The sequence below is a fragment of the Heterodontus francisci genome, chromosome 12, assembly GCF_036365525.1.
Source record: "Heterodontus francisci isolate sHetFra1 chromosome 12, sHetFra1.hap1, whole genome shotgun sequence".
NCBI classification, from domain to species: Eukaryota; Metazoa; Chordata; class Chondrichthyes; order Heterodontiformes; family Heterodontidae; genus Heterodontus; species Heterodontus francisci.
The window spans coordinates 27,575,919-27,601,632 of record NC_090382.1 but is presented as its reverse complement, the minus strand read 5'-3'; the positions used below and the strand labels follow the sequence as shown (position 1 = coordinate 27,601,632).

Here is a 25,714-nt window from a genome sequence, read left to right as displayed (position 1 = left end):
CACGTTAGCTGGGGTGGAAGTGCATGTTTGACATTGTCGTAAATAGGCTTTACTCCAGCTACTGTAAGTTTGTATCCAAGAAAGTCAATCTCGGATGCTGCGAATGTGCATTTGTCCTTGTTGAGTGTCAAATTATGCTGCGTGAGTCGAACAAACACTGAGGATAGCCGCCGATCGTGTTCTACATTGAGCGTCCCCTTGATGTCTGACAAAACTGAAAAGACAATCTTCTGGAATGCACTAGGTGCTGAACTTAGTTCACAGGGCAATCTGCGCTACAGAAACACGCCGTCTTGTATAACAAAGGCTGTAAGATGTTAGCTTTGCTCCACTAATGGTATCTGAAGATAGCTCCATTGCATATCGAGCTTCATGAAGTCTGTGGAGTCATGAAATGATGCCGATAGTTCTTGGGCTGTTGAGAGTGTGGACTTGTCCTGAATAATTGCTTTGTTGACTGACTTAAGGTCAACGCCTCAGTTCTCCATTTTTGGGTCGCACAATGACTAGGTTTGATATCCATGGGGATGAGTTGCTTCACTCAATGATGCCATCTGCTTCCAGTCATTTCAGCTCCTGTGACACTTTGATGCTGATTGCAAATGACAACTGTCTCAAATTTTGTGAATCAGGCTTAATCGATGTGTCGACATGAGGAGCATGACAGTACCCTTAATCTCCCCAAATTTGGTGAATAAAGAAGGATACTGTTGTGCATAGTCTGCATCATTGATCACAATAATGTGCACTCCAGTAGCATCTGCAAGTTTGAAGCCAAACTTATTGAACAGGCCCACAGCTTTGGCCACGTAGAACTTGAGCTTGTTTAGGTTGACATTTTTGTAGCGCACGGGAACTGTGATCGTTCCAAAGATTGGGATAATTGTGTCATTGTAAGTTTGAAGAGTGTCTGTCACAGAAGTGAGAGAAAATTGCAAAAAATAACAATGGTAGAGGTCTTTACTCAATATGGGTACTTTCGCACCTACTTCGATGAGGAGTGACACCGAAATGCCCACGATCGCAACTGTGTAATTCTTGAAGTGATGCCTATGCCTGGAACTGGGCGCTTTACTGTCCACAATAGCATATACATACCATATTTCACTCTCAGAAACATGTTTCTCCACATGTCGAACTGACAAAGTCATCTTCTTCAACTTGCATACCTTTGTGAAATAATTCATCCTAGAGTATGAGTTGCGCTTTTTTTCCTTGTGACGGACATGGTTTTGAATCCCTGGCTACTCCCACAATTAAGGCATGTTTTTGAGAATGCCTGATCCTGATAGGGCAAGTGTTGATGAGCCTGCTGAGGTCTCTTTGTCCGTATCCCTTGCACTGGAGCTGATTGGACAAGCCACATCTGCAATCCTGAGCCTGAGGTTGTACTTTTGTGTAACATATTCAAATCTAACATGGCGGATTCGATCTGGACGGCCAAGGTCATGGCCTTTTCTAAAATCAAACCATCGTCATCCATGAGTAGGCATACCCTAATTCGTGGGATTGAAGTTTTTTCAAATAGTTGATCACGAATTAGTTCATTAATTAGTGCACCAAATTTTCATGTACAAGCCAACTGGCATGTTGTTTTACGGGCTCCCCATTTCCCTGGCGGAATGTGTATCATTCAATCATCACACTTTTCTTCGGACATAAGTATTTCTTGAGAGTGCTTACTGCCTTATCGAACATAGACATGTCATCCATTACCTGCTCAAATATACCCTTTGCTCCGCGGCAACGCACGAGTATCGGCTTCTTGTGGGTCGCTATTGCATCCGTACTATCCATACCTGTAGTGAGCAAGTAGGGTTCAAATACAGAATATTCATCTGTCCCACAGAATGGGAGGAAGTCCCAGTGATGAGAGGAAAGGCACTGGGGCCAGTAAATTTTAATTACTTGCCTTCTTTGCCTGCCAATTTTATGTTTCGTACTCCAAGCATGAAGAAATGAGACTCATGATTTCTGTCTGTGCAGGCTTTATTCAAGCTGGCTGCCTGGATCTGTCTTAGTTTCACTTTTGGAGCCACAACCCCTCAGGGTTGACTGACAGTATAGTCAACAGTCTTATAAAACAGCACAGAGAAATCAGTCACGGAGCAATCAAACGCAACACTTAGGCCCAGTTTTATTGTAATATTTATTTATTTAGAGATACAGCACTGAAACAGGTCCTTCGGCCCACCAAGTCTGTGCCGACCAACAACCACCCATTTATACTAATCCTACATTAATCCCATATTCCCGACCACATCCCCACCATTCCCCTACCACCTACCTACACTAGGGGTAATTTACAATGGCCAATTTACCTATCAACCTGTAAGTCTTTGGCTGTGGGAGGAAACCAGAGCACCCAGCAGAAACCCACACGGTCACAGGGAAAACTTGCTAACTCCGCACAGGCAATACCCGGATAGAAACCCGGGTCGCTGGAGCTGTGCGACAGCAGTGCTAACCACTGCGCCACTGTGCCATCCTAATATAATTGAAGTGAATCAAAAATGAATAAATAACTAACTTACATGGCTGGGGACTAACGTTTTCAGATCTTTAAAGAATCGTGACAACTGCTTCCCAAGTACCATAGTTTGAGAACCCAAAGTGTACTGTCAAAGCAGCTTGCAATACCCACCTCATATTTAGAACTGCACATCACGTAGAATATACAGGCAATAGAATGGGAGGTTGTTATGCATGGTGTAGAATGGGAGGTTGTTATACAGGGTGTAGAATGGGAGGTTGTTACACAGGGTGTAGAATGGGAGGTTGTTGCACAGGGTGTAGAATGGGAGGTTGTTATACAGGGTGTAGAATGGGATATTGTTATACGGGGTGTAGAATGGGAGGTTGTTACACAGGCTGTAGAATGGGAGGATGTTAAACAAGGTGTAGAATGGGAGGATGTTACACCGGGTACAGAATGGGAGATTGTTATACAGGGTGTAGAATGGGAGGTTGTTACACAGGCGAGAGAATGGGAGGATGTTATACAAGGTGTAGAATGGGAGGATGTTATACAGGGTGTAGAATGGGAGATTGTTACACAGGGTGCAGAATGGGAGGTTGCTACACAGGCTGTAGAATGGGAGGATGTTACACAGGGTGTAGAATGGGAGGATGTTAAACAAGGTGTAGAATGGGAGGATGTTGCACAGGGTTTAGAATGGGAGATTGTTATACAAGGTGTAGAATGGGAGGTTGTTATACAAGGGGTAGAATGGGAGGATGTCACACAGGGTGTAGAATGGGAGGATGTTATACAGGCTGTAGAAGGGGAGGATGATATACAGGGTGTAGAATGGGAGGATGTTATACAGGGTGTAGAATGGGAGGATGTTATACAGGGTTTAGAATGGGAGGATGTTATACAGGGTGTAGAATGGGAGGATGTTATACAGGGTGTAGAATGGAAGGATGTGAGATAGGGTGTAGAATGGGAGGATGTTATACAGGGTGTAGAATGGAAGGATGTGAGATAGGGTGTACATTGGGAGGATGTTACACTGGCTGTGGAATGGGAGGATGTTATACAGAGTGTAGAATGGCAGGATGTTATACAGAGTGTAGAATGGGAGGTTGTTACACAGGGTGTAGAATGGGAGGATGTTATACAGGGTGTAGAATGGAGGATGTTATACAGGGTGTAGAATGGAGGATGTTATACAGGGTTTAGAATGAGAGATTGTTATACAACGTGTAGAATGGGAGGATGTTATACAGGGTGTAGAATGGGAGGTTGTTACACTGGCTGTGGAATGGGAGGATGTTATACAGAGTGTAGAATGGCAGGATGTTATACAGAGTGTAGAATGGGAGGTTGTTACACAGGGTGTAGAATGGGAGGATGTTATACAGGGTGTAGAATGCAAGGTTGTTACACAGGGTGTAGAATGGGAGGTTGTTACACAGGGTGTAGAATGGGAGGATGTTATACAGGGTGTAGAATGGGAGGTTGTTACACAGGGTGTAGAATGGGAGGATGTTATACAGGGTGTAGAATGGGAGGATGTTATACAGAGTGTAGAATGGGAGGATGTTATACAGAGTGTAGAATGGAGGATGTTATACAGGGTGTAGAATGGAGGATGTTATACAGGGTTTAGAATGAGAGATTGTTATACAACGTGTAGAATGGGAGGATGTTATACAGGGTGTAGAATGGAGGATGTTATACAGGGTGTAGAATGGGAGATTGTTATACAAGGTGTAGAATGGGAGGATGTTATACAGGGTGTAGAATGGGAGATTGTTACTCATGGTGTATAATGGGAGATTGTTATACAAGGTGTCGAATGGGAGGATGTCACACAGGGTGTAGAATGGGAGGATGTTATACAGGGTGTAGAATGGAGGATGTTATACAGGGTGTAGAATGGGAGGTTGTTATACAAGGTGTAGAATGGGAGGATGTCACACAGGGTGTAGAATGGGAGGATGTTATACAGAGTGTAGTATGGGAGGATGTTATACAGGGTGTAGAATGGAGGATGTTATACAGAGTGTAGAATGGGAGGATGTTATACACGGTGTAAAATGGAAGGTTGTTACACAGGGTGTAGAATGGGAGGATGTTATACAGGGTGTAGAATGGGAGGATGTTATACAGGGTGTAGAATGGGAGGATGTTATACACGGTGTAGAATGGGAGGATGTCACACAGGGTGTAGAATGGGAGGATGTTATACAGAGTGTAGTATGGGAGGATGTTATACAGGGTGTAGAATGGGAGGATGTTATACACGGTGTAGAATGGGAGGATGTCACACAGGGTGTAGAATGGGAGGATGTTATACAGGGTGTAGAATGGGAGGTTGTTATACAAGGTGTAGAATGGGAGGATGTCACACAGGGTGTAGAATGGGAGGATGTTATACAGAGTGTAGTATGGGAGGATGTTATACAGGGTGTAGAATGGAGGATGTTATACAGAGTGTAGAATGGGAGGATGTTATACACGGTGTAAAATGGAAGGTTGTTACACAGGGTGTAGAATGGGAGGATGTTATACAGAGTGTAGAATGGAAGGTTGTTACACAGGGTGTAGAATGGAAGGTTGTTACACAGGATGTAGAATGGGAGGATGTTATACAGAGTGTAGAATGGGAGGATGTTATGCAGGGTGTAGAATGGGAGGATGTTATACACGGTGTAAAATGGAAGGTTGTTACACAGGGTGTAGAATGGGAGGATGTTATACAGAGTGTAGAATGGAAGGTTGTTACACAGGGTGTAGAATGGAAGGTTGTTACACAGGATGTAGAATGGGAGGATGTTATACAGAGTGTAGAATGGGAGGATGTTATACAGGGTTTAGAATGGAAGGTTGTTACACAGGGTGTAGAATGGGAGGATGTTACACAGGGTGTAGAATGGGAGGTTGTTACACAGGGTGCAGAATGGAAGGTTGTTACACAGGGTGTAGAATGGGAGGTTGTTATACAGGGTTTAGAATGGAAGGTTGTTACACAGGGTGTAGAATGGAAGGTTGTTACACAGGGTGTAGAATGGGAGGATGTTTTACACGGTGTGGAATGGGAGGATGTTATACAGGGTTTAGAATGGAAGGTTGTTACACAGGGTGTAGAATGGAAGGTTGTTACACAGGGTGTAGAATGGGAGGATGTTATACACGGTGTAAAATGGAAGGTTGTTACACAGGGTGTAGAATGGGAGGATGTTATACAGAATGTAGAATGGAGGATGTTATACAGAGTGTAGAATGGGAGGTTGTTACACAGGGTGTAGAATGGAAGGTTATTACACAGGGTGTAGAATGGAAGCTTGTTACACAGGGTGTAGAATGGGACGTTGTTACACAGGGTGTAGAATGGAAGGTTGTTACACAGGGTGTAGAATGGGAGGTTGTTACACAGGGTGTAGAATGGGACATTGTTACACAGGGTGTAGAATGGAAGGTTGTTACACAGGGTGTAGAATGGAAGGTTGTTACACAGGCTGTAGAATGGGAGGTTGTTACACAGGGTGTAGAATGGGAGGATTGTATACAGGGTGTAGAATGGGAGGATGTTATACAGAGTGTAGAATGGGAGGTTGTTACACAGGGTGTAGAATGGGAGGATTGTATACAGGGTGTCGAATGGGAGGATGTTATACAGAGTGTAGAATGGGAGGTTGTTACACAGGGTGTAGAATGGGAGGATGTTATACAGAGTGTAGAATGGGAGGATTGTATACAGGGTGTAGAATGGGATGTTGCGGTCATGGAAGGCCAAAGATGTAAAACTAATTGAAAGATTTAAAAGCGAGAAAGTTTTGAAGTGAGGGATACGCAGAAAAAAATGAAATAGAGAGGCGATTTATCAGAATGGAACCAAGGCGAGGGAATTCAGTTCTGTGGGGAGACGGGAGAAGCTGGAATTACTCTCCTCAGAGAAGAGAAGGTTAATGGGAAATTTATTAGAGGTGTTCTAAATTATGACTTGTTTTGATAGAGCAAATAAGGCGAAGATGTTTCCTCTGGCAGGAAAGTCAGTAACCAGGGGACACAAATTTTAGGTAATTGGTAAAAAAAACCGTGAGGAGATGAGGAAAATCTTTTTTTTAACCCAAGTTGGTATGATCTGGACTTCACTGTTTGAAAGGGTAGTGGAAGCAGATTCAATAGGAAATTGGAAATATACTTGAAAGGCAAAAAAAATGATGCAGAGCTATGGGGAGGTTTGTTATTTTTAAAATTTGTTTGTGGGATGTGAGCTTCGCTGGCAAGACCAATATTTAAAGCCTATCCCTAATTGACGTTGAGAAGGTGGTGATGAGCTGCCTCCTTAAACCGCTGCAGTCCATGCAGTGTAGATATACCCACAGTACTGTTAGGAAGGGAGTTCCAGGATCTTGACTCAGTAACCATGAAGGAACTGTTAACAAGTTCCAAGTCAGGACGGTGTATGGCTTGGATGGGGGTTTGCAAGTGCTGGTGTTCCCATGTATCTTCTGTACTTGTTCTGGGTGGTAGAGGTTGCGGGATTGGAAGATGCTGTCCAAGGAGCCTTGGCGAGTTGTTGTGGTGTCGGAGTGGAACTAATTAGATAAAAAGTCAATGTAGGCAAGCTGGGCCAAATGGCTTCTGCCTGTGGTATATGATTCGATGAAGATGCCTTGGCTAACAAAATGGCTGATCAGGCTCAAAAGGCTGTATTTTCTACCCCTGTTCCTATAGCCTAGATTGTCCCCAACAGCAGATTTGTTGTTGTAGGTTGGGTCTTCTGACTACCTGATTGACCTAGAACAGATTAATTTGCATGTTTCAGGCAGATTCCTGGCCGTGTCCCTGCCTACACCATGGAACCCTTACACCGGTTGGTGTAAAATGGCTGCTACAGGCCACAACCCTCTGCAATAGCAGAGCTGGGGCCAACAGCTATGAGGCAGTGTTGAAAGAGGGGCCTCTTGTCCCAACAATTAATGCTCCTGATGAGAAGGACTAAATCAATCATTCTGGAATCCTTGAATAATTCCATAATTTTTCCTTCACTATCCTATTTAACACTTTGCTCAATTTTTACAAATGACTGTGTCCATGCTGTCAACAACAGCAACAAATTTCAGTTATATTGCATTTATAACGTGTTAAGTCTCTCAAGGCACTCCACAGGAGTGTAATCAGACAAAATTTGACCCTCAGCCACATGAGGAGATATTCAGACAGGTGACCAAAAGCTTGGTGAAAGAGGTAGGTTTTAAGGAGCATCTTAAAGGAGTAGAGCAAGCTAGAGAGGCGGACAGGTTCAGCAAGGGAATTCCAGAGCTTAGGGCCGAGGCAGCTGAAGGCCCAGCTGCCAATGGTGGAGCAATTAAAATTTGAAATGGGCAAGTAGACAAAATTGGAGGACCTCAGAGATCTTGGAGGGTTATAGGGCTGGAGGAGGTTACAGAGGTACAGAGAGGCAAGAGGGCATGCTGGGATTAAAACATGAGGATAAGAATTTTAAAATCGAGGCATGGCTGGACCGGGAACTAATGTAGGTCAACGACCACATGAATGATGGGTCAGTAGGACTTGATGCAAATTAAGATATGGACAGCAGTGTTTGGGATAAACTCAATTTTACAGACAATGGGAGTATGGGACAGACAGCTGATGTTGTACCACTAGTGACAATCCATGCTCTGTTAAAGAACCACTGCCCACTGGGAATGTGGGAGGGCTGAATTTAAAACAATGGCCCAAATTCTACGCCCCCCCCCCCCCAAACGAGTGGGCTGGTGGGGGGAGGAGAGCGTGAATTTGAGTGGACAATTAACTGGCACTTAAGGCTCTCTGCCCACTGCCGAGGGAATTTTACACTTAGTGGCTGGACGGCAGAAGCCTCAAAAAGCCCGCAAGTGAAACCAGGCGGGCTTTTTGCGGGCAAGTGGGGGGTGCACCCTGATCGGACACCCTGTGCCCCACAGAGGGCCTCCACCCAAGCCCCAACTGCCCCCAATGAACAACACCTCCCCCCTCCCCCTAACCGACGCCCCTTTGCCTCACCGGAGCCCGACCAATTGTCCCCGGCGAGGCCTTAAAAACTTACCTTAGTTCTGGGGCCATCTTTTATCTTGCTTGCGATGACTGGGTGTAGTCCCAGCAGTGGCCATCACTCCCAGTGGCGCTGCTGGTACTTAGAGCTGCCGGCCCACTAATTGGCCAGCAGCTACATTAAGTGGGACTTCCTGCCTTAAGGAGGTGCATGTTCCGCCCAAGACCGGTTAAAGGCCTGGGGAGCGAAAAATCCCAGTCTGGCTCCCCAGGCCTGGCAAGGCAGGCTTGCCACCGACTTTTCAACTGTGAATGGGGCCTCCCACCCAATGAAAAATTCTGACTGATGTTCTAAATGTGGCCTCTCCAATCATCCATGCAAGATGGGAGTGGCCTGATTGGCCTCTGCTGTCGTGGCAGGAAGTGACTTGTAATAGAACAGCACCATGCAGTGTGTGTTAATGCTGGTGAAAGAGTTAATGAAAAGTGAGACTAACTGAGCACAATGTATTTGGGAACTAGAGTGTCACTTCCTGTGAATTGTGTGGGGAAAAGGAGGAAGGAGTAATTTGGGATTCTGAAAAGCCCTGGATGATCATGTTGGCGTGTGCTGAGATTAACATGTTTAATTTAAAGCGTTTAGGATTCTTTAAAGGCCGATACAGTTTTAGAAGTTCAGGTGAGTGCCAGTTTGATGTGTGGTTACTATCGTTTGGGGAGAACTGATGGACCAAAGGGTCATTTTATTACCCTCAAGCTTGATGGAAAGAAAGGGTACTTAGAGAGCTGAGTCTTTGTGGGAGTGGTCCCTGGTATCAACTTGGCTGGCTGGTGGGTGGGCTTCATGTCCATCGGGCTTGGCCTGCCATTGACCTGTGTGAATTTGCTCATGTTTGGGCAACGGTATTCCTGCCTGCACTCAAAGCTCACCATTAGAACAGGGGTGGGTTGGAAATGCTTGCTACAGAGGAATTTGAACAATAGCAGTTCTTATAGGGTCAGCTGGCCTGAGGGAAATCATTGATGTAGTCTCCAGAAATAGATTCCACCTTATGATAGTCATGTGTCTCCCAGTGGAGTATTTTTTTAATGCTATTTTTTCAAGAGAACTACCTGAAAATCACCAGCAGAATTACGGCTTGAATCCTGGACTATGGTGCCCGCTCGTTGCCATGGATATTGGGCAGGCTTGGTTATGCCTGCCTCACCTGTTAAAAAGGTTATTAGCTGTCACTGCAGCAGAAACATTTTATCTTGATAAATTATAATGATAAAATCTATTTTTACATGACATAAAAATGGTTCCATTGAATTGTCGAGTCATTATGGCACAGAAGGAGGCAATTCAGCCCATTGGTCCATGCCAGCTCTCTGTAGATCAATCCAGTCAGTCCCAGTCCCCTCTCTATCCCCATAGTCCTGCATGTTTATTTCCCTCAAGTGCCCATCCAATTTTCTTTTGAAATCATGAACCATCTCTGCTTCCACCACCCTCGTAGGCGGCTAATTCCGCCATTACCGCTCACTGCGTAAAAAATTTCTTCCTCATATTCCCCCCCTGTGTATCTCCTACTCAAAACCTTCAATCTGTGTCCCTTAGTCCTTGTATCATGAGCAAATGGGAACAGCTTTTCTTTGTCTACCTTATCTAAACCTGTCATAAGCTTGTACACCTCTGTCAAATCTCCCCTCAATCTCCTTTGGTCCAAGGGTAAGATTATACATCTGAAACCACTTGGGTGTGATGCAGGCACTGAGTGTAGACCTCCAGTATAGCAGGGCCCTATCTGTTTGCAATACCAGGTGTAAGCTTATCCAGTACTTTTCATTGAAAATAATTTACTGAGTGGCCTTCCTAAACTGTATTCTTCTGCCTTATGTAAAAATCGTATTGGAAAGTACTAGGGCTGGTGGTCAAAGGTGGTTCAGCATTTTGCTTCCTGTCAAAATATCAACAACAACTTGCATTTTTATAGCGCCTTTAACATAAAAAAATCGTAAGGCACTTCTCAGGAGCGTAATCGGACAGAATTTGATACTGAGCCACATAAAGAGATGTGCAAACAGGCTAGAAAAAGGCTTAGTCAAAGAGGTAGGTTTTAAGGAGTGTCTTAAAGATGAGAAAGAGGGAAAGAGATGGAGAGATTTAGGAAGGGAATTCCAGAACTTAAGGCCCAGGAAGCTGAAGGCACATCTGCCAATGATGGAGTGAAGGAAGTGGGCAATGCACAAGAGGCCAGAGTGGGAGGAATGCAGAGGAAGGGTTGGAGAAGGTCACAGAGATAGGAAGGGGTGAGGCCATGGAGGAACTTGAACTCATGTTTTTGGGTCTCTGCCTCAAGGAACATGGGAATTGTCCTTCACACTGAAGCTTCACGGAATACTTCTTGAGCTATTAGATGCTGTCAACTCACATGGTCTCCATACATTATTCCTAACTGGAATATTTTATCTTTTATTTCTACAACATCTCACTTTACCTCTTAGAAGAGTGCAAAAGCAATTCACTGAGTGACTTACTTTGAAGTGCAATGACTGTTACAGTAGCACACAGCAAGATCCCACAAAAATCACCAAGATAAATGATTAAAGAATCTGGTTTTGGGGTGTTGGTTGAGGGATAAACATTGCTCAGGACACTGGTATAGTCCCCTGCTTTTCTTCAAATTGTGCCATTGCATTTTTTACATTCACTTGAAGTGGGAGACAGTGCTTTGGTTTAATGTCTCATTTGAAAGTACTGCACTGGAGTATCAGCTGAAAGTGTTTGTTTTATTATAATAGATGTAAGATTAAATGTAAACGATTTGCAACAGAGAGCAGAAACATTTTTTTTATCCCAGAGGGTTGTGAGGATGCAGAAAGCACTGCAGGATTAAATGACTGAAACAGAGACCATGGGCTGGATTTTCATTATGGAAGCCCGAAACAGGAGCAAGGTTTGGTTTTGGATCAGAAACCCACTTCTGTCAGGAAACAGATTCAGGTTCAGGTTTTCAAATTGGGAAGCCCTTAATTAATATAGAGATGGGTTTCTTGTCTACGTACAGCCAGTGGAGCCAGGAATGGAGGTGGGCCAAATAATGTGTGAGACTCATGCAGACACCCCACAGCAGCCATCCCTGAGGCTGCTGTTTGTCCCGTGGGAGAGATCTGTGGTTTGTGCCAAAGCCTCATACAGCACCAGAGGGAAGTAAGATGTCACAGTGGAGCTGGAGGCCTGGCACCAGGGACAGGGCTGACCCTCGCTTCATCAATACCAACCTGAATCTAATGCTGTAGGCCGTGAGGGAGAGGAAGGTGGCAGGAGGAGGTCACCTTGTTGTGCAGCAGGGACACCTCTCTGTTCAGTGTTATCCCCTTTTGCCTCCTCTTCCTCCTCCTCCTCTCTTAGCTCCTGCCCCTCCCCAGATGAGCTGTCTCCTTCCAAGGCCTCACTATCCTCAAGGTCCACACTCCTCTGGAGGGTTGAGTTCTGGAGAGAGCAGCAGAGCACCATAATGACCAAAACACTTGCAGGAGTGTATGGGAGGGAACCACCCAACCGGTCCAAGCACTGGAATTGCTTCTTCAGAAACCTGATGGCCTTCTCAATGGGTGGCCTGTTGAGCAGATGGCATCGGATTTATTGCTTCTGTGCCTCTGTCCCATAGAGGGGTCAGTACCCATCTCCTCAAGGAATTTCCTTTGGATCTATCCACCCAGTTTAGGAGATGGAGTAAAGATCCAAGACAGCCTGGACTGGCGGAGGATGAAAGAATCATGGCAGCTGCCAGAAAAGCGAGCACACACATGCAGGAAGCTCTTGTTGTGGTTGCAGACCAGGTGGACATTGAGGAAGTGGAAGCCTTTCCTGTTGAAAGATCTCACTGATCGCTGGGTGCCTTGATGGCCACATGAGTGCAATCGATGATGTCCTGCACCTGGTGAAATCCAGCAAAACTCTCTGTGCCTGTTCATCTGTGCCAAAGTGGATGTAGTCCCCTTTCCTCTTGAATATGGTATTCGTGACCTGCCTGACGGGATGATGAGCTTCCAGCTGTGAGATGCCACCTTGGTCTGCAACTGATCCCTGGAACTGCTCGGTTGCATTGAAATTCAGGGCAACTTGATGGTTGCAGGTAAGGTGCTGCCATGGGAACGGGAGGCCTCAGGTCATTGTGGATCAGAGCACAATTATCTAAGACCATCTGCCTGGATAGGCGCAGTCTCACATGGCACTGGCGGTCTGTCATCTGCAGGTAGCTGACACTTGGGCAGTAGACCCAATGTCTTGGGTAGCCCCTTCTTCCCCTTGCAGCCCCCTGCTGTGCTCCTCTGGCCTCTTGCAATCCCAGCAGCATCTGCTGCAGCTCATCCTGGCTGCTCTGTCCAATGTCAGAATAGCCTGTTCCCATTTGAACTCCCTCAGTTGGGCTTTGTGTATTCACTAGGCCTTCCCCACCAAACCCAGCTGCTCCAATGATGCCAGTGGCATCATGTCCCTCTTCGGATTCCTGCCACTCACCACTGAGAAAAGCAAGTTCCTACCACTCCAGCAATGGCTACTCTGTGGCACTTTTGGAGCAGCTGAGCTTTACCTTGGATCTCTGAATCATGTTAATCAGCTCTTCCCATAGCCCTTATAGCTCTCTGCACTCTTCATGTCTTCTAATCCCCCACCATGCTCCAGACATGGCATTCTCCCTGTGCCTTTCATTGAAAATCCCAAACTGCTGCTGAAAAGCCCGCTAATGAGCCCCACAGTGAGCTCAACAGACTGCATTGAAGGTGTGCAAGGCTTGCTGTTCCCTCCCTCCTGGCGTCCCTTTAAAAATAGCTTTGTATTTCAGAGGCAGTGGGAGCCAGTGCCGACCTCCGAGAACGCGATCTTCAAATCATGTGCGCACCTACTTCTGACTTTGAAAATCCAGCCCATGTTAACATTTAAGAATAGGTTATATGGAAGGGAGAGGGGAGTAAAGTATAGAGAAAACATAGTGGGCGTATGGGATTAGGATGACTGTTCAGGTGAAGGATAAACACCGACAGGGACTGACTGGGCCAAATGGCCTGGTTTCATGTTGTAATTTCTATGTAATTCAATGTACATAGCATAAAGAAAAACTGGTCCCTGATAGTGTCTTGTGTTCACTCTGCAACAAACTACCCATGAACATTCTCTGTCTTTCCTGAATTTGGATTTTATTCCTTACCAAGCCTCTTTAATTCATATGCCAATTGTAACAATGCACCAGGGTGATAAAAGGTCTGATGTCTTCCTGACTGCTGCTGTGTGCTGCAGTGTTCAGGGTAGTTCCTGTTCTGACATGCCTCAGTGCACTCATGATCTGAAACACCAAAATAGGAATTTCAGCAAAAGCATGAAACGGGGAGTGGGTGGTTGGAGTGTGGAGAATGACTAAGGTACTATGGGCCAAAAACATGAAGAGAAACCTGAAGTAACATGTACCAGTTTTCATCCTAGGTATCTCATTGCAGAGACATGCATAATAGTGACAGACGGTAACTCAAACCAAGTACTCAGAAAATGAAACTGGAGGAAGTTACCACTTTTTTTGCATGAGTCTCAGAAGCATTGGAATGTGGGAAATAGGAGCAGGAGTAGGCCATTCGGCCCCTTGAGACTGCTCCGCCATTCAACTAGATCATGGCTGATACACATAGATCAACACTTCGCTACCCACACTATCCCTATATCCCCTGATGCCTTTAATATCTAGAAATCTATCGATCTCTGTCTTGGACATAATGACTGAGCCTCCACAGCCCTCTGGGGTAGAGAATTACAAAGATTCATCCACCTTCTGAGTGAAGAAATAAATACCTCCTCATCACAGTCCTAATTGGCTTACCCTTATTCTGAGACTGTATCCCCTGTTTCTAGACTCACTAGCCAGGGGGGAAGATCCTGCCTGCATCTACTCTGTCACACCCTGTACAAATTTTGAATGTTTCAATGAGATCATCTCTCATTCTTCTAAACTCTAAAGAGTACAGGCCCAGTTTTCTCAATCTCTCTTCATAGGACAATCCCATCATCCCAGGAATTAATCTGGTGAATCTTTGTTGCACTCCCTTTATGGCAAGTATATCCTTCCACAGCTGAGGAGACAAAAACTGTACACAATACTCCAGGTGTGATCTCACCAAGGCTCTACAACAATTGCAGCAAGACATCTTCACTCCTGTACTCAAATTCTCCTGTAATAAAGGCCAACATACCATTTGAATTAGAACATTACAGCGCAGTACAGGCCCTTCGGCCCTCGATGTTGCGCCGACCTGTGAAACCATCTGACCTACACTATTCCATTTTCATCCATATGTCTATCCAATGACCACTTAAATGCCCTTTGCCTTCCCAATTGCTTGCTGCACTTGCAAGTTAGCTTTCAATGAACAAGGACACCCGGGTCTTTTTGGCTATCAACACTTCCCAATCTCTCACCATTTGAGAAATACTCTGCAGTTGTTTTTTTTCTACCAGAGTGGATAACTTCACATTTTTCCACATTATATTCCATCCACCATGTTCTTGCCCTATTCACTGAGCCTGTCTAAATCCCCTTGAAGCCTCTTTGCATCCTCTTAACAACTCACATTCCACCTAGTTTTGTGTCACCAGCAAACTTGGAAATATTAAATTTGATCCCCACATTCAGATCATATGCATTATATATATAGATTATACATATAGATTATGAATAACTGGGGCCCAAGCACTGATCCTTGCAGTACTCCACTAGTCACAGCCTGCCAACATGAGAATGACCTGTTTATTTTTAGTCTGTTTTCTGTCCATGAACCAATTCTCAATCCATGCCAATCCCATTTTGTTTACCAACCTCTTTTATGGGACCTTATCGAAAGCCTTCTGAAAATCCAAATATACCACATGCACTATTCTGCTCGTTATATCCTCAAAAAACTCTAACAGGTTTGTCAAACATGACTTCCCTTTCATAAATCCATGTTGACTCTGCCCAATCCTACCATTATTTTCTAACTGTCCAGTCTTCACATTCTTTGTAATAGATTCTATTCACTGAGGTGACAGATGTTAGTGGTGGAGAATAGGACACATTCTATTTTTGTGGAAGCGTGTGTCAACATCAAACACTCCCAAACAAGACAAGAAAGAAAGAAGGGACTTGCATTTATATGCTGCCTTTCATGACCTCAGGACATCCCAAAGTGCTTTAATCGCCAAAGAAATACTTCTGATGTGTGGTCACCCTTGTAACATAAGAAACGTGGAAACCAATTTCCGCACAGTGAGGTGCAAGAAACAGCAATGAGATAAATGACTAATTGAACTATTTTAGTGATGTTGACTAATGGATAAATGTTGGTCAGTATTCCAGGGAGAAAGTTCCTGCTCTTCTTGGGGCAGATGCCGCCTCCATTTACTGTCTCACCTGGCAGTGGCGCCTGAACCCATGATCCTATGACTCAGAGGATACAACCATCAAACCAAGGCTAACAATATGTTCCATATCAAACACAGCTCATTGTATCAAACTTCACACTGCTCAAACTTCAAAAGAGCACTCCGAACAGCATCAGTGTGACAGTTTTTTCAATCTCCTGCATCGACCAAATTGGCATATCTGAGTAAAATTGGTTTATACTCTGACAGATGCAGAGATCAGGAGTGACACAGGTTCATTTTGTGCCAATTTGTGCCAAATTAAGGCAGCTTTGTCCTGGACTGAGACAATGGAAAAAAAAAACCCTTCATATGTAATTATTAAATGAGCTGATGTGTAAGTCTGGTAATGTGAGGTAGACACCTGAAAATAAATATGAGGGACAGTGAGACTCCTGCACTGCCCTTCATTCGTACAAGAGCTGGACTTTAGATTCATGATATGCACGTTCTTTGTTTGATCTCAATAAAATCCTCTCTCTTTCTATGAGGTCTATCTAATGAAATGCTTGGTTCCCATAGTAGGGAGATGTAGTATGTACTATCTCCCCATATAAAGCAGCACTCAAGGCTGAGGAATATACTTCATTTGGTCCTGAAGTGCCTATGATGCTCGAGACCAGTTAAATCTCCTGTGTGTGCATTCATTATGGCCCCAGTTTTTATTTAAATTGTGAACTCTTCCCCATTATGCAGATGTTCAGGCTTTTTTAAAATTCATTTATGTCAGCTGTGGCTCAGTTGGTAGCACTCTCACATCTGGGTTTGTCCCACTCCAGGGCTTGAGCACAAAAATCAAGGCTGACGCTCCAGTGCAGTACTGAGGGAGCACTGCACTGTCGGAGGTGCAATCTTTTGGATGAGATGCTAAACCAAGGCCCCATCTGCTTGCTTGGGTGGATGGCACTATTTCAAAGAAGAGTAGGGGAGTTATCCCTGATGCCTTGGTCAATATTTATCCCCCAATCAACATCACTAAAAACCGATTATCTGGTCATTGTCACATTGCTGTTTGTGGGTGTTAGCTGTGTGCGCACTGGCTGCTGAATTTCCTGCATCACAACAGTGACTACATTTCAAAGAGTACTTCATTGGCTGTAAAGTGCTTTGAGATGTCGGTGATCATGAAAGGTGCTATATAAATGCAACTCTTTCTATGGGATGTGCGCGTTGCTGACAAGGCCAGTATTTGTTGCCCATTCCTAATTGCCCTTGAATGGTGGTGGTAAGCTGCCTTTTTGAACCACTAGTCCATATGATGTAGGTACACTCACAGTGCTACTTTTCTGTATTGGTTTGGTACAACTGAGCAGCCATTTCAAAAGGCAGTTAAGAGTCAATTATATTGTCATAGCCATTACAAAGACATGGCTGCAGGGTGACATAGATTGGGACCTAAATATTGAAGGGTACATGACATTTAGGAAGGACAGGAAGCTCGGAAAAGGTGCAGAGGTGGCTCTGTTAATTAATGATGGTATTAGCACAATTCAGAAGGATGACCTAAGTTCAGGAAACCAGGATATAGAAGTGGTTTGGGTAGAGATGAGAAATGATAAAGGCAAGAAGTCACTTGTGAGAGTGGTGTACAGGCCCTCTAACAGTAACCATATGGTAGGACAGGGTATATAGGAAGAAATAATGGGAGCTTATCAGACAAGGTACAGCTAAATCATGGGGGAATTTTAATCTACATATAGACTGGAAAAATCAGATGAGCAAAGATAGCCTAAATGAGGAGTTCAAAGAGTGTTATCGGGATAGTTTCTTCGAATAGCACATTTTGGAGCCAACCAGAGAGCAGGCTACACTCGACCTGGTATTGTGCAACAATATAGGATTAATTCGTAACCTTATAGGGAAGGCACCATAGGTAGCAGTGATCATAATATGTTTGAATTTTACATTCAGTTTGAGGGAGAGAAGAGTGGGCTTAAGACTAGTATTTTAAACTTAAATAAGGGTAATTATGAGGGCATGAAAGTAGAGCTAGTTAAAGTGAACTCGCAAATTAGGTTAAGGGATAAGTCCATAGAGATGCAGTAGCAGACATTTAAGGGGATATTTCAGAATACACAAAATAGATACATTCCAATGAGGCAGAAAAATTCCAAGGGGAGGACCCACCATCCGTGGTTAACTAAAAAAGTTAAAGATAGTATCAAACTTAAAGAAAAAGGATATAATTACACAAAAATGGGTGGCAGGTCAGAAGATTGGACAGAATATAAAAAAAAAAGCAAAGAATGACTAAAAAGTAAATAAAGAGGAAAAAATTAGAGTATGAGAGAAAGCTAGCTAGAAATATAAAAACAGATACTATAAGTTTCTACAGATATTTAAAAAAGAATAGGTTTAAAGAAGTGAGCGTTGGTCCTATAGAAAGTGAGTCTGGGGAAATAATAATGTAAAATTAGGAGAAGGCAGATGAATTGAACAGGTATTTTGCTTCGGTCTTCACTATAGAGGATACAAGTAACATCCCAGAGATTGCTGTAAATCAGGAAATGGAAGGGAAAGAAGAACTCAAGAAAATTACAATCACCAGGGAAGTGGTACTGAGCAAATTGTTGGAGCTGTGGACCGACAAGTCTCTGGGTCCTGGTGGATTTCAACCTGGAGTCTTAAAAGAAGTGGCTAGTGAGATAGTTGATGTGTTGATTTTAATTTTCCAAGTTTCCCTGTTTTGGTCAAGTGAGGAGGGGTCGAAGGGCTTCCCTCTTTTCCCTCTCCTTGTTCGACCACAACAGGTCTAATTCTTTCTTAAAGTGGATGTACTGGCCAATTCAATAGGTGTTTGATTACTTACAGGCTTTGATCATAACAAGAACCAATCGGACAGGTTTTCTTGAGTTTAACAAAGAATAAGGTTAATTTTATTGTGCCTAAACTGAATTAATGGAAATAATAAACTATGCACCAACTTTTACACACACAGACATACACACACGAGAGGTCTACACAAACAGAAATAGGTTACAAAGCGGGAAAAGGTAGATTGGTTGAGTTAGATTCCATAGAAAAAAGGAGCATACAGTCTGTGGCATTTGGTGATTTGGCTGGCTTCTAGCTGAATTCGGTGGTCCTGAGGCTTTTATTTTGAAGAGGATGATGACTGATTCGGAGGGTCTCTTGGAGACAGTGATGTGAATGATTTCCTCCAATGGTGTTTCAGATTGTAGCCAGAGTATGGAAAGGTGATCAATCCACAGGCAGATTTCAAAGCTTGTAAACTGAAATGGAGAGAGAGAGAGAGAGAGAGCCCCACTTGGGTCTACACGTGTCAGAATCCAGAAGCTTCTCCTTGCTAATGTAGAGAAACACAAGCTTAAAACCACAGATGAGAGTGGGTGGGGGGGATTTGTCACATGACAGTCACTCAATGATTCAAGCATAGCAATTAGCAGTATTTGTTTTTGCTAAAAGAACAGGTAGTTCCGTTAAACGTCCTGGGCCTTGGTTCTTGCAATTGTGGGAAACGAGCAGACATTTTGTCTCCCTCCTCACAGTGCTTGCATTGTAGGATACAGTGTTGCAAATTAGGTGGCCATCCAAAGATGGTGGCAAAGTCATCTTTTTCATCTGTTCTTTTTAAAATTTCCACAAAAAAAAATCAGATCTCCAGTCAGTTGAGTAAAGAAAATTATCATTCAACAAAGCAAGTTGACGTGACATCTTAGACTCGGGGAAGGTTCCATTCGATTGTAAAATAGTGCACGGAACTGGTTTGTTCAAAAAGGGAGGGAGGCAGAAAGCAGGAAACTACAGGCCAGTTAGCTCAACATCTGTCATAGGGAAAATTTTAGAAGCTGTTATTAAAGATGTTATAGAAGGGCATTTAGAAAAATTCAAGGTAATCAGGCAGAGTCAACATGTTTTTGTGAAAGGAAAATCATGTCTAACCAATTTATTGGAGTTCTTTGAAGAAGTAATATTTGCTGTGGATAAAGGGGAACCAGTGGATGTATTGTACTTACATTTCCAGTAGGCATTTGATAAGGTGCTACATCAAAGTTTATTGCGGAAAATAAAATCTCATGGTGTAGGGGGTAACAAATTGGCATAAATAGAAGATTGGCTAGCCAGCAGGAAACAGAGAGTAGGCATAAATGGGTCATTTTTTGGTTGGCAGGATGTAACGAGTGGTGTGCCACAGGGATCAGTGCTGGGGCCTCAACTTTTTACAATTTATATAAATGACTTGGATGAAGGGACTGAGGGTATGGTTGCTAAATTTGCTGATAACACAAAGATAGGTAGGAAAGTAAGTTGTGAAGAGGACAGAAAGAGGCTATAAAGGGATATAGATAGGTTAAGTGAGTGGGAAAAGATCTGGCAAATGGAGTATAATGTGGGAAATTGTGAAATTGTCCATTTTGGCAGGAAGAATAAAAAAGACTATTATCTAAATGGAGAGTGATTGTAGAGCTCTGAGATGCAGAGGGATCTGGGTGCCCTAATGCATGAATCACAAAGGTTTAGTATGTAGGCACAGCAAGTAATTAGGAAAGCTAATATAGTGTTATCGTTTATCGTGAGGGGAATTGAATACAAAAGTATACTTCAGTTATGCAGGGCATTGGTGAGACCACATCTGGAGTACTGTGTACATTATTGGTCTCCTTATCTAAGAAAGGATGTAAAAGCGTTGGAAGCAGTTTAGAGAAGATTTATTAGACCAATACCTGGAATGGGCAGGTTGTCTTATGAGGAAAGGATGAACAGGCTAGACTTGTATCCGCTGGAGTTTAGAAGAGTAAGAGGTGACTTGATTGAAAGATATAAGATCCTGAGGGGTTTTGACAGGGTGGATGTGGAAAGGAAGTTTCCTCTTGTGGGAGAATCTAAAATTAGGGGTCACTGCTTAAAAATAAGGGGTCACCCATTTAAGACAGAGATGAGGAGTTTTTTTTTCTCTCAGAGGGTCGTGAGTCTTTGGAACTCTGTTCCTGCAAAGACGGTGGAAGCAGAGTCTTTGACTATTTTTAAGGCAGAGGTAGATAGATTCTTGATAAGCAAGGGGGTGAAAGGTTATCAGGGGTAGTCAGAAATGTGCAGTTGAGGTTACAATCAGATCATCCATGATCTTGCTGAATGAATCCTCACTATCTTGCACAGAGAATCCATTCTCTGTCTGAGATTGTGCAACCGCCTGGGTCCCTGCCAGCTCCAAGGCCTCTTCCTCGGCGGTGTTGAGAGGACGCAGATCCGGAACTCCTCCAGTCTGGGCCGTCTCCCTCATATTGTGGGCCCTCTTGTGCTGCAAGAGGAAGGATGGAGATAGTAAAAATTGGCAGAGAGATCAACATGACAGTTCTGTCACTGTCAGCCCCTTGTCCCCTCCTGAGGGATCTGATGTCCCTCATGCTGATACATGCTGTTAGGGGAGTTAATGGGGGGGGGTGAGCTATGAAGGAAGGTGGCCTGTGGCCGAGATGCAGCCATGCGTCGTCAGGATGAGGTAATACCCTGGCCTCTCTCCCATCGCCGTGGTAGTGCCACCCTCCCCATGTCATGCACCCTCCCGTGTAGTCACATGCAATTCTCAAAAAGGAGAGTGGTATTGAGCACTCACCTTGGTCGAATGCAGGAGGTCATTGACTCTCTTTTGGCACTGCATCCAGTTCCGGTAGGTGACCCCACAGCTGCTGACCTTCTTTGTAGTCTCCACCCAGGCTTGCTTGGTCAGGCGGGAGAACATCTTCTTGCCATCACTGGGGAAGAGAACCTCCCAACTTTTCCTTGTAGCCTGGAGGAGAATCTGCAGGGAGGCATCACTGAACCGTGGGGCAACCCTGCGTCTTGCCTCGGCTATCCTGTGCTGCCGTACTCAGGGAGTTTGAGGGGGGTCCATGAATCAGCGCAGCAATGTTTTCAGTTGCATAAAGCTGACAATGCCTCGAAGGCAGTAGTTAATGCAGGTCTGGCAGGCTTTAAATATGGCACCAGGACCTACACTGGAGTCATCTGGCACCATAAGCAGTGACTCGCATCCTGCCTCTGCTATGTAATTGGTTGGGGGGGTGGGAGCGGGTGCACGTCTCCACTATGCAAAACGGCTGTCTGCTACATGATCACAGTGGATTGGCCGTCCACATGATGGACGGGAATGGCACCCATTTGGGACAGGTATCGGATCATTAAATTCAACCCTTTATGTGCACAGAGCAGTTACTCCTCTGCCCTCCCTGTGAGGATGCAACAACACCCACTAGCAAATGCAGGAACTTACCAAAACACCTCCAAAAATACTCCAGAGTATTTTCAAAAGCTTTGCAATAGAAAAAACCCCTAAAATCTAACTTATCTGCCATCAGGGTGACTAGCCTTTAAAATAATACTACTGCAGGGCCCAACTTGCTACTTCACACTTTTTTCATTACTGAACAACACAGATGTTGCCAAGACCTGTGTTGTCCAAATTGGGATTCTGGCACCATAACAACCAGTTGGGCTGTGTGATGTCAGGATAGCGCCAAATCAAGTGTTTCTGCACATCCTTGAAAAATGGCATACGGGCCTCACAGATAGTGACCAGCAGCACAGCCTGCCCATGGGAAACCCAGAAAGGCTTTTGTAGTGCTGCAAATGAATTTTGCCCCCAATGAGTCTTGGTGTTGACACTATAAGGAGGCGATGTATAAAGTTACAACATAGATACAGACCATTCGGCTCAACCAATCCCTGTTCACATTTAGTCAAGCAAGCATCTAGTCCTTATAGTACTTACTTACCCTGTTCCATTAATGCTTTACTGTCTTTTCCTTCAAACACAACCTATCTAATCTTGAGTGTTGACATAAGTTCTGCCTCAACCATTAACCCCTGAATGAATTCCACAGTTTCACAATTCTCTGTGTCAAGAAGTTTCTCCTTCCCTCTGTTCCAAATCTCGAGCATCTGATCATCCATGGCCCCTCATTTTAAACCCCTCAATTGATGCAATCTGTCTGCTTCCATTTGCCGCGACCTATTTCTTTGCTTGTTTTTTTGCTGCACGATAGCCATGGGATAAACAAGTCAAGACTGTGGGTGCTGATAGTCAATCCAAACTTTCATGACTGAGATCATAGAGTCATCGAGTTATTACAGCACAAAAGAAGGCCATTGAGTCCATCGTCTCCATCGTGGTCCATCAATATCTTTTTTGGGTAAAGGTTTCAAGGGATATGGAGCAAAGGTGGATAAATAGAGTCAAGATACAGATCACCCATGATCTAATTGGGAATCATCGGGGTTTGAGGGGATGAATGGTTCCGATCTTCCTAAACTCTTTAGATACTGTATCCAACATATAGCTGAACAAATTCAGTGCCATGTCCATTAATTGTGTTGACTTTTTTTTATTCAGTTGAGTGCTTTGATATCCAAAGATAATAACATGATCCAATCTCCGCAGAGTTGAATTTCGCTGAGGCTGATGGCTGTGGGAGTGACCAGAGTCTGAACAGCAATACTAGTCTTCCCAATGTTCAGAGCAGTGCATGCTACTCTGAGAGAACAGTGGCCAGCTGGGCCGTGTCCTTTGAACGGCTTTTGCAGGACCCCGTTGGTGTGAAGTATTTCACAGTAAGTATTCACCACTTTTCACCATTCAGCACCAAAATGCATCTGCCACAAACAGCCTCTCCTCCAGGATCTTCCGGGAACGTAAAGATAGCCCCAGCTTCTTTTCTCTACTGCCAACTATCTCCTTAAACCTCTCTCCCCATTCCCCCAATCTTACCTCCAAGACATATAAGATTAAGGCCACCTATTCAGCAACCTCTGCTGTATCCCTTCTTTCCCCTTTCCCAATAAGTTGAATCTCTCTGCAGGTTCCCCCTGTCCTAACCCTGAACCAGTTTCTCTCTTTTTGTCTCTTTATCTCTCCCTGTTAGGCTTCTCTCCCATAACCCTTTATGCTGTCTCTGGCAGGGCCCACAACCTCCTTCCACAGCCTCTGGCCTCTCATGCGCCCCCTCCCACCTACACCTCAACATTGATGGTCATGTTTCCAGCTGCCTAATCCTCATGCTGTGGAATTCCATCCTTAAACACCTCCTCGACTTTGCAACTCCACCATTCCCTCCTCTTTTAAGACTATCCTTAAAACCCACCTGTATGGTCATCCCACCTAATATCTCCGTCTTTTGGCTCATTTCCCATTTTGCTTCATTAGTTGTAAAGTGCTTTGGGATGTCCTGGAGGTCAAGAAAGGCACTCTATAAATGCAAGTCTTTCTTCTTATTTTTGTAATGGTGTGGCATACAGTGGGAAATTTTCTGATGTTCGAGGTGCTCAGGAACTACTATTGATGATAAGGGAGGATAATGTTGTGATTCTGAAGACCCTGGTTACCGGTGTTTTAATTTGATGTAGTCTCGGGGTGTGGGCATGCCTGGCAAGTCCCACATTTATTGCTCACCCTGAATTGCCTGGAGAAGGTTGTGGTGGACATTATTCTTAAACTGCAGGCAGTAATTTTGATTTAAAGGACCGGCACGCAAGGCCACTTCAGAGGTATGTTAAACATTAACTACATTGGTAAGAATGACCAGACCAGGTAAGGACGGCAGGCTTTCTTCCCTAAAGGACATCAGTGAGCCAGTAAAGACAGTATCATGCCCCTTTTATTGATCCACTGACTTTTTAATTACCAGATGATTTGTTTTAAACTGATTTCAAATTCTGAAATGGCCATGATCATATTAGAACTCACATTCTCTGGATTACAACGGCTGGATTTTATAGCTTCCCCCAACATCGGGGGTCGTGGCGGGGGTGGCCTGGAAAATGCCTCCATGGGAAGCCCGCCGTGGGCCTCAACACTGGGAAGGCAGGGCCCCTTACTGCCCGCAGCAACAGGAGACATATTTACATATATAAAAAAAAGGCAAATTACTGAATTAAATACTTACCCACTCTCACCATCCATTCCATTGCCATATTGGAGCCTGTGGTCGGCACTCCCGTGCGTTCAGATCTCCGTGCGTTGATGTAAGGTGGAATACTGGTGTAGAGGGGGGAGGAGGTAGGTTTCTCAGTGGGGGGGGGGGGGGGAGGAAGCGATTAGAACTCATTTAATTCGTCAAGGGGGTTGTGGGAAGGGGTAAAGATTAAAGTTTGTGCACTTTGGGGAGGGGGGAAGGTCAGATGCACAAGCTAAGTATTTTGGGGGGGGGTATAGGGCAAGGAATGAATTTTTTGGATTTTGGGGGGGTGGGAGAGGGGCTTGAAACATTTATTTAATTTCTTTGAATAAATTCTTAGTGACTATTTCTTTAACATTTATAATTAAATGTTAAGGGCTTGAAGCCCTTTAAAAATGGCGTCAGCACCTGCGAATGGTGTTGGATGCCGTTGCCGAGGACGAACCGTCCGTCTCCGCAAAATTATTGGGGGGGGGGGGTGGCGATGTGGGCGGTTTGCACCGGCCATGTAAATGAGCCGCCACGTTTAATATCGTGGCAGCTCTGCCGAGTAAAGCCCATGCGTGCAGATCGCCATTTTTTACGGTTGCCTCTGGTTACGGTGGCAGCAACATAAAATTCACCCCCAAGTCTAGTAATTTAACCACCACATTAGCAGGACAACTGCGTGTTGGACTAAGTTATATAGCGTCAGAAATATTCAGAGGTATTTTGGTGAGTATTGTGAAATTGTCAGAAGTATTTCAAGGGTTAACCATCATGTTCACAGAAATTATCCCATCAACAGTAATGCTGTCATGTAGCAGTCACTGTTCCACTGTCTACTCCACTGAGGTCTCTTGTTTTTAACTTTCTTGAAAGATGATACTCGAACTGAGA

The 25,714-nt window shown here is 44.3% G+C and overlaps 1 protein-coding gene across 4 annotated transcripts in view; it reads left to right on the top strand.

Moving 5' to 3' along the window:
- LOC137375790 (regulator of G-protein signaling 14-like) overlaps nucleotides 1-25,714 on the top strand; it is a 125,805-nt gene that overhangs the window by 37,618 nt on the left and 62,473 nt on the right. For 3 of the 4 annotated variants that reach the window (XM_068043246.1, XM_068043245.1, XM_068043247.1), the window contains exon 3: nucleotides 23,323-23,492. In XM_068043246.1, the coding sequence (XP_067899347.1) occupies nucleotides 23,323-23,492 (170 nt within the window). Of the gene's footprint in view, nucleotides 1-9,054; nucleotides 9,171-23,322; nucleotides 23,493-25,714 lie in introns of those variants that run through there. The other variant, XM_068043244.1, reaches the window with a different exon arrangement.